At 38.5% G+C, this 17,216-nt stretch overlaps 1 protein-coding gene across 6 annotated transcripts in view; it reads right to left on the bottom strand.

Moving 5' to 3' along the window:
* The window catches only part of LOC109112221 (unconventional myosin-XVIIIa-like), a 90,846-nt gene extending 74,286 nt beyond the window's left edge, over nt 1-16,560 (bottom strand). For 5 of the 6 annotated variants that reach the window (XM_042771187.1, XM_042771189.1, XM_042771190.1 and 2 more), the window contains exons 1-2: nt 16,410-16,560; nt 13,342-14,482 (exon numbers count right to left, since the gene is read on the bottom strand). In XM_042771187.1, coding sequence (XP_042627121.1) covers nt 13,342-14,367 — 1,026 coding nt within the window. In that variant the 5' untranslated portion in view covers nt 14,368-14,482; nt 16,410-16,560. Of the gene's footprint in view, nt 1-13,341; nt 14,483-15,977; nt 16,107-16,409 lie in introns of all 6 variants that reach the window. The other variant, XM_042771188.1, reaches the window with a different exon arrangement.
* Between the last annotated feature and the right edge of the window lie 656 nt (nt 16,561-17,216).

Genomic DNA, 17,216 nt, shown 5'->3' with positions numbered 1-17,216 from the left:
CCTTTTGTCCACATGTAACCGACTCATACAGCCACCATCTGGCATTCAGGGTAGTTTCATGCCAGCATCTACTTAGGCCGAGACGTTGGCACTGAATCTAGGCATAACCGACTACCTCAGGCTTAAGATTCCCTCTATGAAAAGCTGAAAGGCACCACAAAAGCACTTCTCATCAGTATTTAATCAGCAGCCATCAGAACAGGATTGCAAAAATGTAACAGAGTGTGTTAACATGCACAACTAATAACCCCTGTAAGGTCATGTAAACACTTTAAAAGGTGTTCTTTTATAAGGTCAAACAACACTTTGTCTCTGTATATTAATCTAGCACAGTATACACACACACACACACAAAACAAAATAAACCTTAAATAAAGGTAAGCTATAGCAGTAAACTGAGATCGCAATGATCAATTAAATCTTAAAAACAACAACTATTTTTGTTCCTAATTGATCATGGTGGCTCTGTCTTGGATGAAATGCTTGCTGCTGTGCAGTGCCATAAGGCATTCATTGATTGGCCTGGTTTGCTCTGCCAACTACTGTGGTAACCACAATATCCAGCTTTGAGTAAACCTCAAATACCAGCATGATCCCTGAGCCCTTGGTTCAAGCTACTGTTGCCAAACAAACACTGAGGAACTTTATTTGTTTTCCATGAGAGAGAAAATGAATCTGTTTGCTCTGTATTCCTTCATTTGAAGTTGCCCTCAAGTGACCTTTGGGGGCTATTAAGGGTTATGCTTTGTAATCATTACGTTACTACAGTGGCATGCCTGCATCATAAACAGGAAAAACACCTGCTGGTTTCTCAATCCTAGATGACAAGCACCCTGCCAGAACATAGGAACTTCCTCCCCAGGCTAAGATATAAAAGAGCCAGTCACAGCATGCTAAACTTCCTACTTGCGCCATCTGCACAAAACGCATCCAATCTCGGATCCTAGACTTGAATTAAAGGAGCATGAAAGGAAAAATGGCAACAAAAATAAATAAATAAAACTGGTGAAAATGTAATTAAATGTAATTTATTTCACCCACTCTCAGCTCCTAGTAATTTAATAATTTAAATAAAAAAACACATTTTGACCTAAAAAGCTAACATTTTAAACAAAATATTTGTATATATATTGAAGGATTTAAATATTGTATGATAATGTAAGCTCTTATTATTTTGTCAGCTAAATGTTTGTTTGTTTTTTCAAACTGTTAAAAAGTTAAATTAAACATGATTTGAATTATTCTAATTTGCTATATTAAACTAAAAAATTAAACATTACTGTTATTTAGGTAGTATCTAACAGTGTTTGTCTGTCAAAAAAGTTCTGAAAAGTGATAATTCAATTTTAAGATTACATTAAGAATGGCACAAACAACTGTTTGAATGCTATACAAGCACAAAAACATCATGAGTAAAGTGAAAGCATTAGCCTGAGCAGGTAACAAACAGCACGAGGACAAAAGTTTGCATTTGGCAGGCCCTTTCATTACTGTGCTGTGTCATGTATCAGCCGGCGGAGAGCTGCTCTCAGCACACAAAAGCCCTTCATTAAAGATGACCGCCCCATACTCAAAACATGGCGGCAGTGTTGCTGGGTGTCAACAAAGGCTGAAGTGCTCCTCGAACATTTAAAAGAAGTGCTTAATTACACACAATCCTATAACTCTTTAACTTTCCATAAGTCCCATTCTTTTCCACTCTGTTCCTCATAATGCTGCATACATGCTTTGACTAGCCCTTTCATTATTCAGTTTGTTTTAAATAAGTTTTAAATAATTGAAATTGGTGAGACGAGAGCAGTATATTAGGGAGAGAATGAGGTCCTGAAGGACCCTGAAGTGCACCCTGAAACCTCATAACCCACTTCAACCAGACCACCAAGCCTCGCCCCCATCCAAGAATGATTCCAGGCCACAAGGGCTTTAAATGCACTGCCAGACAACCTCCCTATAATGACACAACCCAGCCCCGACACTCACATGGAGAACGGCAGGCAGATAGAGCAGATCTGACATTGGTCGGTCAGTGGGCATGGTTGGGTTTGTGCTGGTAACCCAGTCCTCCTTGTGGAGGCTGGCGACTCACATTGTGGGTAATGGCTAGCATGTGTGAGGGTGCTTTTTCCTGTACCCAGAGTGCACTCATTCACCTCCTCCAAACCTCAGGTCTCACCACTCCAACTGAGCATCTTCATTTTTCCAACTAAATTTAGGGAATTTATCCATTTTGGAATTTACGATGATTTGATAACTAGTGATGCACCAAAATATTAATATTTTTTATAATATTTTATATATATATATATATATATAGAATTTAATATATATATATATATATATATATATATATATATATATATATATATATAATATATATCCATTTTGGAATTTACGATGATTTCATAACTAGTGATGCACCAAAATATTAATATTTTTTATAATATTTTATATATATATATATATATATAATTATTATTTTTTTTTATTTGTGTATTTAAAAAATAAACAGTTAAACCGGTTGTTATAAAAAGTTGTCATGACAGATTTATTTAAACATACATCAACAATGACAAAAGGTAGAGTAAAAATAAAATGAATATATAATATAGTACATATCAATTAAAATGATCCTCTCTAGAGTTATTTTTTTCTTAGCTAACTATCTAGTTTATGGAAAATGAATGGCTTTCTGAGGTAAATGTCACATGACATATTGTTAATGTTTACAAGCTGTTTTATTGATGTTTTTCTATGGTGGAAACACAGTGATTACATGAGTCATGATCAATTTCAGCTCTCTCAAATGAAATAAAAGCGCCTTATTGCATAGTTTGGTTCAATCATGAGCAGGCCTCACTGTAAAGTCGGTGTGTTGAGCACCGTGGTTACTCGTGGTCTATAAATGCTGAAATTAGGATTTCCAGACTTGGAATCACTCTCACGGTCAGTGGAACATCTGGAAGATAATCCAAATAAAGCTTGTTTCCGTATTACACCACTTTACAGTGGCTTATCTCTGTGGGGAGGGCCTTCCTCGATTACAGATTGTGGCATTTTCCAACTGTGATGATAAAGACCTCCGTTACTGGGGTAGACTGGTGGAGAATGGTGTTAGAGAGATGTTAAGACTCAGATCTCTCCCTCCCTCGGGTGGACGCACTAATAAAAGGCCTTTTTAAAGGCCTCTTCACAGTCCCATGATCAATGGCAACAGAGCGATGTAGTGAGCATCATCCATAATAAGCCACTGAAGTCAGCACAGGATATCACTGACACGCAGTGCGTTTAATTTTAACCAACACGGCCAAGCGTATAAGTCTTGGAACAACATCCAGAGAGAAACAATAAACCATGAGCCATCAGGAATCATTGGTATTTCAGTCCAGACCGCAACCACTCTGGACTGCATGGAAAAGAATAAGCCCGGGGCAATGAGCATTCCTTTCCCTATGCTCTCTTCAAATTGCTTCTATTTCCAGGGGGTTATAAATTACAATTTATAAGACAGAGCATCGGTTGACAATTCATGAGGCATTCTACAACAAATTAAGTCATGATTGAATGGGGTTTGATTTAGATCCTGTGTACAGGATTGCTAAATAAACATTCTGTCATTGATACTCAATTCGTGGCCAAATGAAAATGCATGTATGGCGTGCTGTTGGATAAACCCCCGGAGAGTCTTTAGAGATATATATTGCTGTGAGAAACCACAGCTTTAGATGCTGAGAACGTTATGATCTGGACAGCCTCAACTAAATCCAGCCTGCAGTAAAAACAGCTGAGCTGATACATGAGAGGCTGTGGGATGTGAAGTGGAAGGGAAAAAGAGGGGAATTCTCCTTGTAGAGAAGTACAGAGAGGCCTTTCTCCGGGATGGGGTCACAGCCAATCACAGCCGTTTCACCAAGGCCCTGTGCTGAGTAGGCTTGACCATGCAGCACATGCAAAATGCTAATGTATAAAGTGGGCTTTCAATGGAGCTCTCTGTTGCGTTTTATCTTTGGCATTACGAGCAGACAGACCAAACCGAATGCTGAAGTAGAACTGTGGGTGGGGAAACTGAAAATTAATTGGCCAATGGACAGATGGATGGACGGATGGATGGATGGACGGATGGATGGACGGTTTACAGTGTGAAAAAATAGGATGGACAGCATGGTTGGGGTCTTACTGCAGCAGACTACCACAAGACCACTTTCTCATGACATCGATGAAAGGTCCATCCTGACAGGAAGGATTGCGACTCTAATGAGCCCTGAGCCTGGGTCAAACTGATCGTCTCGTCTGTCCCATTCTGCTCTATGCTCTTCCTCTGGAGACTTCCTGTCTAATTGTGACTATGGTGAGTGAAAACCCAGGTGGCATAAACATTGAGTGCCTATGCATCACATGCACCAACAAGGAAAGTCCCAAAATTCTAAAAATAAATAAATAAATAATTGGTGGAGGAAGAACATTCTTATTTAGAAGAAACTCAGTGTAATTTCTGACAGGTTACTGGTGTAAAGTACCCAGTCACCCTGTAGGCTCTAATCAAAAGGGTCGCTACATCTGCCATGGCAGGGCTGTACTGAATCGATGCTGGACAAATGTAATCAGCTGAAAAAAAATTTATGTTATGTAGTCTGTAGCTGTTAAAATGAAATTCCACTGAACCGAACATTCCTATAGAGTGGCCTCAAGTGTAAAGATGAAATATGCTGTTCTGGCCTCACCTCTTTCAATCTGACACTGCTTTCTCCAGAGACCCAGTCGGGAAGTGTCATGTTTGTTCCAAAGAAAATTCCAAAAATACCAAGAATGGAGCTTTAGGGAGGAGGAAACATTTCCAAGCCAATCAAAGAAACAAGCAATGAATACAGTTCACTTCATGATCCCCTTAAAGGGACAGTTCATCAAAAAATGAAATCATTGACTCATAAGACCCATGCAATCTATAGCAAACAACTGTGCACTGCTAATCAAGGTCTTTTACACCCAAATAGCAATACGCTAGTAGAGGTTTATGACTTTTCAAAAAAACAAAAAACAAGTGTTTTAAGAGAGGAAAATAATACTGAGAAAAGCCATTGTTAAACAATGCAGAAGAACTACTGTAGCACATCACCTTATTCACATGGGGAGATTGGCCATTTAAATCACTTAAAAGCTTATCTCGAATGGCATGTAAAAACTGTCTCTTCATTCCAGTTCCTGTGCTAGGGCTTCCTGAACACGCTCAATTACTTCCCTCACATCACACTCCTGGCTGGCACACCCAGCATTATGACACATGGCACTCTGCCCTAAAGGTCAGCAGTCAGATCAGAACAGGATTACTGTTGGGGAGTAACTAACTGTAGTGTGACAAAATACTACATCGTCCTTTTCTGCCACACTGTATTATGCGCACAGCTTTACAACTGAGCACCCTGAATGCAAATAAGCTTCTCTTAAAACATACATAGTTTTGGGATATCCAGTTCACTTCTGTAAATCAGTTCACGCAAAGGCTCCAGTTAAAAAATGTATATATATTTGTGCAGTAAAGTTTTGGTAAATGCTGCAGTTCAGCTACATTTTTCAACCCATTTATAAACAGGTTTATAGTTTTATAAATTAAATTGCATTTATTTATTAGTTTTCAGATGACACGATCACGTTGATGACGTATCATAAACTAACAATGAATAACAATTGTTTATAGCACATATGAAATAAATGCTGTAAAAAATGTTTTCAAGGCCAAAAGAAAATAGGCAATACATGCTATAGTATGCACCTGTGGCTTAATGCTAAATTCACCAAACTTTTCACTAAAGTAGTTTAAAAAAAGCCTCTCGTGGCTTATTGTTTTAGTAAAACCTTCAGCACTGAGTGCATCTGCAGTGAGGCCGAAGTCCTCATGGGAACTAGTAATGACAGTGATTGATTTTTCTTTCTTCCCCACAGCACATCCATTAAAAAACAGAACCCAGGGCACATACATGAAGTGAAGTGAAGTGACGTGACATACAGCCAAGTATGGTGACTCATACTCGGAATTCATGCTCTGCTTTTAACCCATCCAAAGTGCACACACACACCATGAACACACACCCGGAGCAGTGGGCAGCCATTTATGCTGCAGCGCCCGGGGAGCAGTTGGGGGTTTGGTGCCTTGCTCAAGGGCATCACAATCATGTCAGTCCTAAATTGTTTGTTCTCTTAAAGCAGTGGTTCTCAACTCCAGTCCTCAGGACCCACTGCTCTGCACATTTTGTTTGTGTCCCTTATTTATCGCACCTTATTCAGATCATCAGCTCATTAGGAGAGAGATCCATGAACTGAACTGAGTGTTTCAGATTCAGAAACATTCAAAATGTGCAGAGCAGCGGGTCCCGAGGCCTGGAGTTGAGAACCTCTGTCTTAAAGTAGTGTGCTACATCAAACTTAAATGTTTCCCCAAAACACAAGCAAAAAAGTATGTGCAAAAAAAATAATAAAAAAAATAAAGTACATTCTTGTACATCTTGTAGTTTAAAAACCAGAAGTTCACACAATAGAAAAGTAATATGGAGTGGTAACTATCATCTTTGGTTGGGGGCCAGTAAGAGTTGAAGATTTTCTGTGGTTGTTATTTTACATACACTTGCATATGAAAAACCTAGCTTGGTAAAGTGCTCCCAGACCTCTCAGAAGCAATGCCAAGGCAACAGAAGTACCCAAACCCACAGGCAGCGAGAGAGAAAGAGAAACAAAGAGAAGGAGGTCATAGAGGGAAGAGAGGGGGAGCGTTTCAAATGAGGAGCAATTTTTCAAATTAAAATGGTTGTTACCAAATGATAGAGGGAAAAAGCAGCCAAACTCCCTTAATGGACACACTTAATCCATTAACTTAATCACAGATGACTCCATTCAAGCACACACTCCAAAATCGAATCATCCTCCTGTTAAGGTGTCCATTTTTAGCACCTCGTAAGTGATGCAGAGGGGTTAGCCAGAGTTAGGAGCCATTCAGAACTGAATGCGTGCCTTATCAACTTTATTGTGATACTTTTTTGCCCCCTATTGCCCAGACCTAGCAAAAATCAAAATAACATTGTCTTGTTAACTAGAAAGGTTTTTCAAGAACAATTGAATGGTCGACAGCCAGAACTATAGAGTGAATGCAATAGAGCCATCAATAAACAGAACGGTAGAACAATACAAATAGAGCAGTACAACAACAATAGAGCAGTAGAATGAACAATAGTAAAACGAGTTCTTCAAATATAAATTTTGCCTAACCCCATCACAAGAGTCTACAGCAGCAGACGAGAGCTTAGTTAAAATGGATTGTGGGTAGTTACAGCAATGAAATACAGCATGCAAAAGTGCCACAATCATTTAGCGAACAGTTTTAGGTAGAAAACAGTCATTCACTGACATCTCTTCAGCTTAAGTCTACTCTATGTGGAGAAGAAGAAAAGCACAGCAGTGTGGTGCAGAATGTCCCTGGGGTGCTGTGGGCCAATCCTGTGGCAGAGATGGAGCCAGTATGGCCCTGTCTATCGAGACAAGAAAACTACAGTACAATCACCATGTGCTAGGCTTTGCAGCCAGTGATTACGAAACCATACTGCAAAACTGACATTTAGGATTGTTTATTAATTGTGATGAGAAAAACTGTGATTAGCAAATTGCAACTTTGTTAAAAGTTTATGCAAGAAAGACTCTCATGAGGGAGTTGTATGCTAAGGAAAGCATTTTTGTGGTCTTGATGCAGCCTCCACTGTGTACTGTTAATGATGGACCTTTGAGGTTTATTAACTGCAAAGTCATGCTTTCACATTGCCTGTAAAACAGCATGATGGCACATTGAGGTTGGGTGTCAGAATGTCTGCATCAATCTATGTGTGTGTGTGTATGGGGGTCTGGGGGCATCTGGTGCACAGCTGTAACTCTTCTGCAGACAGTGTTGTGAAGTGCAACCTTGCTGGAGGTCAATCAGCCGTAATGAACTGCCACCCATGACGATGCCTCCGCAGTCATTTCACTACAGCAGAGTCAGTGCTGAAGACACTGGAAAACCTGTACTAACGGCAGACTATCTACCTCAAAGACACACTGAAAATAAATGCATCAGGTTCATTACACTCAAACAACCGCATTTGAGGCATAATGCTGATTAGCACAAAATATTATTTTACTGAGAGGCACTTGAAATGGAATTAAACGGTTTAGAAGATTTAAAAACCAGAAATATGAAGCCTACAATGTTACTGTTTTTAAAAAAAACTTTGTATTATTTGAGTTGTAAAGCAGATTGAATTATTTTTAAAGTTGCTTTAGGGTTGGTTCCACTGTCATGAAACAAAGTTGTAAAAGTGTATATAAAGTTACACAGAAAAGGTAAGCGATTTTTTCACATTAAAATCATGTTAACGTCTGTGTTGTTACTGTAAACTAACACTAAAACTATTAAAAATTGTTTTCAGTATTTGAAATAAAACTGAGATAAAATCAAATGTTAAATGAAAATCTTAAAGCCACATAACAAAATTACTAATACTTAAAATAAAATTAAAATAAACTGAACAAATTTAAATAAAAGGCCATACAAAATATAAAAAGTACTTAACAGTATAAACTAAGTATAACAGTAATAATATAAACTAAAATAACACTGGTTAACATTCATTTTGTTTATTTCTTGTGACTATTCTATTGAAATTGTGAGTATTTTAACATTTACAAATTGCCATTCACTTTCATTGTAACTTCCTCACTGTAAATCAGATTTTTACTTTATTTAATAAAATGAGCAACATACACATATACATATATATTTTTTTCCTTTCTTTCTTTGTTTGTTAATCAATATTATGCCACAAATGCTGTCAATGGAATTTAACTTCACTGATTTCTAAATATATCAATGATACTAAACTAATATCAAAAAAGACTGTGGTTTCATTTCACTCCCTAGATTTGTTGTTACAGTGGGACAGCCCTTAAAATTGTGTCACTCCTTAGGAAGTGCACTGACTACTCCACTAGGCAGCTGACTAAGTGTTGGACTTCGATATCCAGGACTCAATAACCAGAAAAAAATGTGTTTCCATGCCTGGTCTTGACTGGGAGCTGAAAATAGATGCTTTTTACCTGTTTGCTTCAGCAAGGTCTCGACTGCCCTTACTCTGGCTTCCTCAAAGCCATCTCAGGACATCCTGACTACACTGATCAGTGCCTAGAAGAATAGAGGAGTTCCTGTATGTTCGCTGTTTTCTTCTAAGGAATAGGGAACAGCGGGAATAACATGCCATTCTTCAGCCACTCCAAAGACATTCCTGTAATGAAGGGGAAGTTCCTAGTTGCATTCTTTGCCAAACTCAATTATAAAAGGAAATCAAAAATATTTCCAACCATCAAAACGGCGCGTGTATATTATTAGTAATCAAATTACCAAGAAAGAATAAAGAACAGTACTTTCTTTGATCTTTTGACTTGGGTCAACAACCACCTAGAAACCAACCAAACACCCTAGCGATAAATTTTGCATTATCTTCTTTAGCAAAGATGTAGTTTATGTAACAATCCACATCATTTTCAGTGTTTACTATCAAAGCAGTACCTTGCCCTGAAACACTGTCCATTGTCAAGACTCAAAAACAGCAACATTGAGCCATAAAGATGTCGAAAGTAAAAGGTAAATCAAGAAGTTCTCTCAATGAAGCAGCAGAGCCCAGCTGTGCCTGTCGTGTAACTCCATCCGCTTTGCTTTTGCTTGGACTGGGACATGATTGTTTTACGACTTGTCTTTATATGGACTGATGATAAAGCTGTTGCTATTTGTTTTCTGAGACAATAGGGCCAAGAATGGCTCCCGCTGCTCAGTGAGGCCCACAAATCAGTGCAGACATCACACAGATAAACACAGATCCTCCACAGACACGTGCTACAAAACACAACTACCCAAGACCACATCCACACCAGAACAAAGGTCCAGAGCTTCACTTCCTGTTTGTCAAATATTCCATTCCAAACTCACTTTTATAACAGGGATGTGCATTCAAAAATAGTTAACATGTCTCAAGACACCCATACATTAGTGCTTTTTTATTTTTTTTGTGCATCACATCACAAGTATACTCCATAATTGTTGCCTAAACGTTGATGCCACTTGCTGTCTGACAAACTGGATATGCATTTCAAAAAATGACAACTTAACCAATCACAAAATCAAAAGTGAGGCAGCATTGTGGCACCTTTGTATATAGTGGAGTGTTGTTATCAAGTTGAAAAAAGTGAAATGTAAATTATTGGTTGACCAATATGGATTTCGATAAAAGTAAAGTTAGGATAGCCAATATAATGTTTTATGCATAATACAATTTAAAAATAGCACAAGACCCTTTAAAGTTATTAAAGGGTTAATGGAGAAATTTTTAATGAAACCCAAGAGATTTCTATACCGCTATTAAAAGTCCAAAAGTCCAGTCCATAACGATATTGTCTCTCTTCAAAAGACTTGGATTCAACCACTCAATTCATCTGGATTACTTTAACAATCTCTCTATGAACTTTTTGAAGCGTCAAAGTTTTGGTGCAACAGACTTTCAATGGAGGGACAGAAATCACTAAAGTTTTTCATTAAAATATATTCATCTGCGATTCAAAGAAGAACAAAAGTCTTAAGGGTTTGGAACAACATGAGGTTAAGTAAATGATAATTTTCATTTTTGGTCAAACCAACCCTTTTAACATTTATTTGTTAAAGACAAAAAAATTATACACATTTCAACAAACAGATATACATTCCAATGACAAGTTTCAGTAGAATCTGGCTGAGATAAAGTAAAGAGAAGAACACTTCAGCCAAGTGAAACTGATTAAAATGGCCAGATATCACCTGAATAACCTGACTGGCCAACATATTGGTCTATCCTAGAGTTAATATTGCGTTTTAATAAACAATCACTGCTGTCAACAATCACTTCAATAAACAATCACTTCCACGTACTAGAGTACATTCTGCCAGTCCTTATTTTAAAACAGCTCCACAACAAAAGCAGCTAAAAATGAATGCTCTCAGAGGACATATTAGATGTTCCAGACAATGCCTGTAGCACAGCTTGCCAAAAGACGAGAGAGCGATTGACGGTGGGGCGAGAGTAAGAGTGACCTGCATGGAATACTCTCACTGACCTGAGGCCATGTAATGAAACATAATGACTACAACAGGGAGGCTGACTAAGAACTATGCAGCAAAGCAAGTCCCTCCTGTTTGCTGGTAAAACCCAAAATAGCACAGCAGACCCACTCTGGTTATGAGATAGAGGTGCTCGCCAGAGACTAGTTTGCAGAAGCACGATGAATTGGTTGGTTCCAATTCCAATGGTCTGATACCAAATGGGCAAAAACCACTCTAAACTTTAAGCTAAACAAATCTTGGGTTTCCTGGAAGTGCTTCATTTATGATGCTGTCACAAATCTAGCCTATCAATAAGAGTTAAGACTATTCCATAGGAAAATCCATTAGGAAGCCCGTCAGAAACATGTGGTTCCATAAACAGGCAGGGCTGATGATCACTTTATTTTTCTAAGCCCATTACAGCAGTATAGTACCATTAGCCTGATGTTAGTGCTTGAGTTAAGATTAATCATGGACACTAATGCTGAACCTGAGAAGCAGGTCCTTCCTTACTCTAGGCTATACAGCTCATTTTCTGTCATGTAAATGCAGTAATAAATGAAGATGATGAAAAGGTTGTGCAAGTGCTGGTCAGTTCGGCCTGCAGAAGAACAGCTGCTCTTCACCTGCACATCAAGAACCGGGTTGACCGGGTACTCGGTACCACCGGCACTTAAAAAAACCTGGTACTGTAACATTTTAATATTGAATATTGTGATTATCTGTGGTGTAGAAAGAAATGTCGCCAAACTGGACAATACAAAAACGAATTATGAAAATTACATCACATGGTGTTAACAGCATTTTGGTGTAAACAAATGAATGGCAGCAATATAGATAAAAGGAAAGCCGTTAGCTGTGTAAATATTAGATCTGTTTACTGTAAAACGAGTTTCATGCGTTTCATGTCAGAAAATAGATAATATCACCTACAATATTTACATTACGTACCTTCTAAAATTATAACACTAAGCATTTATTAAATATAAATGTCACATTTTAGTAATTTAATGGATTTAATTATTTTATTTTTATTATTCAATCATTATATAATCATTTAAATGTTATTTAATGCTTACATTTATCTGTCAATTTAATTTGGGCATTGCATCTAGTAAACCCACAGCAGAGTTCTCATGAACCCTTAGAGGATTGTGAACCCCCTGAAGAAATATACAGTAGCTGCAATGGGACCTTTTAAATTCATAACTGTCAGCAAACAGCAAACTGAAGGGAATAATTATCAAACGGCCAACACCTTTTTTCCTTGCACAAACACATCTAATGATTCAGATGCACTCTGATTCAGTTTCAAAGCTCACTTGTGTGTCACACTTCTCTGTCGTGTGCTCTCATGTTTCACAGACAGCTTCAGAATACCTTTTAACAAATTATCTCCTAACTGCATGTTACTCAGCAAAAGAGTATGTTAATTGAATGTAGACAACATTGCTAAATGCTAGGATTCCAATGAGTGTGGAGTTACATAATGCCCTCTGTGGTTACTGTAGGAGGAAGCTTTGGGAGTCATCTCAGCATCAACATGTGCAGCTTGGCACGACAGCATGCCAGACTGGATCCATCCAAGTAATGGCAAACACACCAGTTAATAAAGACACAACCTCCGCCCATCTTAAAGAAAAAAAAACATTTACGCCAAAGTGCCGTTCTTATCTGTTATCTAACAAGGAAGCAGCGCATAACAGGACAGATAAGTTTCAATGGTTTCCCTCTGTCAAGGAGAAACGAAAGAGCTGTGCCGCCCATTCATCTCCCACAAAAAAATGTGCCTGAGCAGCATCAACAGCAAAGTGCAATTTATCATTACATACCAAAACTAAACTGTGAATTGTGTGCGGTTGCATGTGAAATTTTCATGAGGAAAATCTGAATCTACTGTCGCACTGTGTCCAGCTATTGCACAACAAACTGCGAAGAAAAACACAAAAAGCCTGTCATTAAAGTCATCACTTGTGGAAAGCAGGAGGAAGAAAAGATTCTGTTAGACACATTGTGACAGATGTTCATCCTGGAAAGGAATCTGCTTCCTGTTGCACAAGACCATGTTCAGCTTAAATGATGTGCTTGTACTCTTGAGAAGAGCCAGTTGGCTCCACATGTGTAAGAGCTGGGCAGGCTTGTGGGGAGTTGCCTGGAAAGACTGTGATCATGAACGAGAGAAGAGAGAGAAAGTGTGGACTTACGTCAAATGCTTCCCGCCGCAGCCCTTCGGTGTTCCTCAGCCAGCATCGGCTCAGCTCGCTTAGCTCCAGGATGGGCTGAACTTTCAACCGAACCGTGTCGCCTGACTGCCGAATCATCTCCACGATCTCATCCCTGTTCTTGTTCTCCACATTTCGCCCGTTGATCTCCACCAGCCTGTCTCCGGGGACCAAACCAAGAGCCAGGTCCTTGGTGCCGGCTCCTGGTTCTGCAAAGTGGACCACTCTGCGATATACTCGTCCATCCGTGCCACGGTCCAACATGGTGGTGCGCCGCAAGGAGAACCCAAAATCTCCAGTGTTCCGCCTCTGGAGTAACAGCTCCCGGACTTCTGGTGTCTGCGGTGGCACTACAGCAGGCAAGCGGAGGTCTGCTGGAAACATCTTATCCACAATTTCAGGAACCTGCACCTTTTTCCCAGTAGAAGGCTGTTGCTGATGATGCTGAAGACTTGGCTTACGTTGGGGGTCAAAGATCTTGGTTTCAACCTGTGGAGACGGGGCAGCCGAGTTCTGCCCAGAAGGAGTGGAACCTTCGGATGGACTTTCATCTTTATTCCTCTGAGAAAAGGAAAAGCGTTTCATGATGGAACCCATTTGCGAGTTTTGCATGGCGAGGGAGCTGAACCTGGCCGCCCGCTCCTTGACAGAGCTCCGGTGTCCATCTTGGCCATAATCACCCTTCAGATCATCGCTAGAACTGGCCGCGCTGAGCTGATCTGCATCCAGGACCATGCTGCTGCGGTTACTTAGGCCGTCCGACTCAATATCAGTCAGGTTGAGCTCACTGCTGCTGGCAACTTTAATTGGGATCGGGTTCGAGATCTCCAACTTGTTCTTGGAGTCCCGTTTGGAGCTCCGGTTGAGGTTGAAGAAACCCCGTCTCATGCTCATCTCATCAAGGCTTCGCAGCTCAGCTGCTGACATCCGTTCCCTGCGGTCTCTCTTGTCTTTTTTCTCCTTCCTAACGCCATCCTTCTCCTTGTCTTTTTTCATCAGGTTGAACATACTGTCCCCAAAATTAGTCTTCGTTCCACTACAGAGGCACCAATGTTTTCACAAGTAAGCGATTTTTCCATACAGAGAGACTTCTGTACATCCAGAATGGATTAATTATGGCTCCCTGGAAAGAGAAAAATACCATAGCATCAATAATTGTATCATCTTTCATGTTTCTTTGCGCAATTAGAATCTTTTAGACGCCAGTCAAGTCATAATTTCCTACTGAACTGCAAATGAACACCCTGCCTTACAATACGCAAAAGTTTTGTTAAAAAGTAAAGCCATATTATGTAGAATTCATTGACTGGCCTTCACACAAGAAACAAAGTTCTGTACCCATAATGTGGCATGACAATATTTACCAGAACAGCAAAATTGACTAGTTTTAGAGTAATGAAGATACTGTATCATTATTTCACTATAAGGATGTGATATAAACAGGCATTAGGGAGGTGCTATGAAAGACACAGGGCTCTAACATTCTTATTTTCCCACCAGCGGGAGACTTCATCTTCCACACAAGTTTTATTAACAAGGGGCCATATTCTTCCCCATAACACAGAAAGGCAATTAAGGCAATTCTTCCCCATGAAAGGCTTTATGCAATGCATGCTTAATGCAACGTGATACTACCTAATACTACCTACTCTACTAGCTCTAGTACTACTCATAATTTGAGTTCAACATTAAAATATAAATGCAAAAAAAAAAAAATCCTTCTAGTGAATCCTAGCTTGTATAAACAATAAAGGCAGTAATATTTATTATTATAATAATTAATAATAATCCATTATACTAATAAATATAAGTGGGCATGGTATTCAGATCCAGCATAAAGACTAATTTAAGCAATAAAGATGTCAGACTGCTCAGTACATTGGTTATTCTCATTTGCATCAGCATCAGCCTCTTTATAGCACCGAATATTAGCTTTATATTAGTTTTTCCCCCTCACATGGGTTTTTGAACATGCTCAAGATGTTTGAACTAGCTTATAAAAGATAAAGACTCCAACAGAAAATAAATAAATAAATAAATATATTATGGTAAACAGTTTCCTCCAAAATAAAACAGCATTTATTTAAAATATAAAACTTCTGTAACTTCTTGCTGAATTAATTTATTCATAAAAAAATTATTATTGACCCCATAATTTTGAAGGATTGTATATATATATACACATGGATTGCATCACTAGTCTGTGTTAAGTCAACTTCTCTACCAGTCTTAGCTACTACAACAGTAATGGTGGTAACATCATATTAAACTGTACAGTCATGACAAGGACAGAAAGGTTGCTGAAAGCTTATTTTAACAGAAGTACAGTACTCAATCGTTGTATTAACTAACTAATTTTGGCAGAGACCGTTACCATTGTCCATTTTTGTAAGGAGTTCAATGATTCATTGCAATACTGTTGTTGATAAACAGATGGACTTGATGTGCACTTGACCACTGTCATTAAAGGAAAGTGAGGTTGGCTCTAAGCACTTACTATGCTACAACGTACAAGCCTGTGGTTTGTTACAGTGTATCCTTGACGCATTAAAGCCCAGACAGGTAAAAGCCAGGCGAGAGTCAGATTAAAGAGAAACACGCTAGAAAAAGAAACCTACGTTTATAAATTTGTCCGGTCAGTCAACCGGAGAATCCAGAGACTCGTCAATCATCTGCGGCAGGAAAGCCAAACGCTAACGCTCAGGATCAGCCGCTAAGCCTTTAAATTAGCTGGACACGGACTGAATCTGTTAGACACAGACCATCAGAGTATACAGATTTTAGCGTGAACCTACCAAACCTATAAACCAGTTAGGTAGCTAATAAACAGGGAATGTAACAATCCTCCGTCTACAGTTAGCAGGTTAGTTAGCATGAGTAAGTGGCTGATAAGGGTCCTTTCTTCGCCTCTATATCCAGCAGCGGACTGCTGTTGATCCCAGGCTCACATCCCTGACATGAGATCTTACCTCCTGAAAATAACTGGATGTTATCTCGTTTACGGAATTTAAACAGAAACAGATTTATACATAAAAGTCCGCTGCACTCACCGTTGTGAGATATCCAGTTTTTTGGCAGGGAACGGTATTGTTTCTGTTCGCTCTATCCTCTAGGTGGGCGCAGCTGAACGTGAGCAGGCGAGCACTGTTGTAAATATATAGTGATAAAGGCGGTAGGTTGGCCTCATGCTGCTCATTGTTCAGTGAGAAGAAACGGCGACACCTGCTGCCTGCGTTAAGAACTACAGCTGCAGGACTCAGTGCCATTGGAAGTGATTGGGAATAATAATGAAACATATGGGACATATTATTATCATTAACTAAAACTACTCCTGTTAATTGAAATAAATCTGAAATAAAATATAAATATTATACGAAAAACTTTGCCTTGCAAGCAAACTAAAATGAAGCACTGGTACTGGTACTAAATAAAAACTAAAACTGCAACTGAACAAACACAAAACAAAAATAATATACAATTATTACAATCAAATTCACATTAAAAATAAAATATTATTTACAATATTAATCAAATCTAAATAATTTGAAGCACTCAAATTATATGCTAATAACAGAATAGTAATAATAAATAAAACTAATAAAAATGGCAAAAGCACATAACAAAATGACATAATTAAAATAATAAATAATTGAAAATATTTAAATATTGAAAATATATATTTAAATAAATATTGAAAAGCGTTGTCATGTTAATAAAATGCTAGTTCATAGTAATAAAACAATATATATTATAATTATATAATAATTATAAAAAATAATATTAAAACATCACAGGCTTGAACTTGGACAGGATCTTGGACTCATGGTCTTCTTAATTAGATTACACACTAGATAATG

Source organism: Cyprinus carpio, chromosome A15 (genome assembly GCF_018340385.1).
Source record: "Cyprinus carpio isolate SPL01 chromosome A15, ASM1834038v1, whole genome shotgun sequence".
NCBI classification, from domain to species: Eukaryota; Metazoa; Chordata; class Actinopteri; order Cypriniformes; family Cyprinidae; genus Cyprinus; species Cyprinus carpio.
The sequence above is the reverse complement of the archived record's forward strand: the minus strand, read 5'-3'. Positions and strand labels throughout refer to the sequence as shown.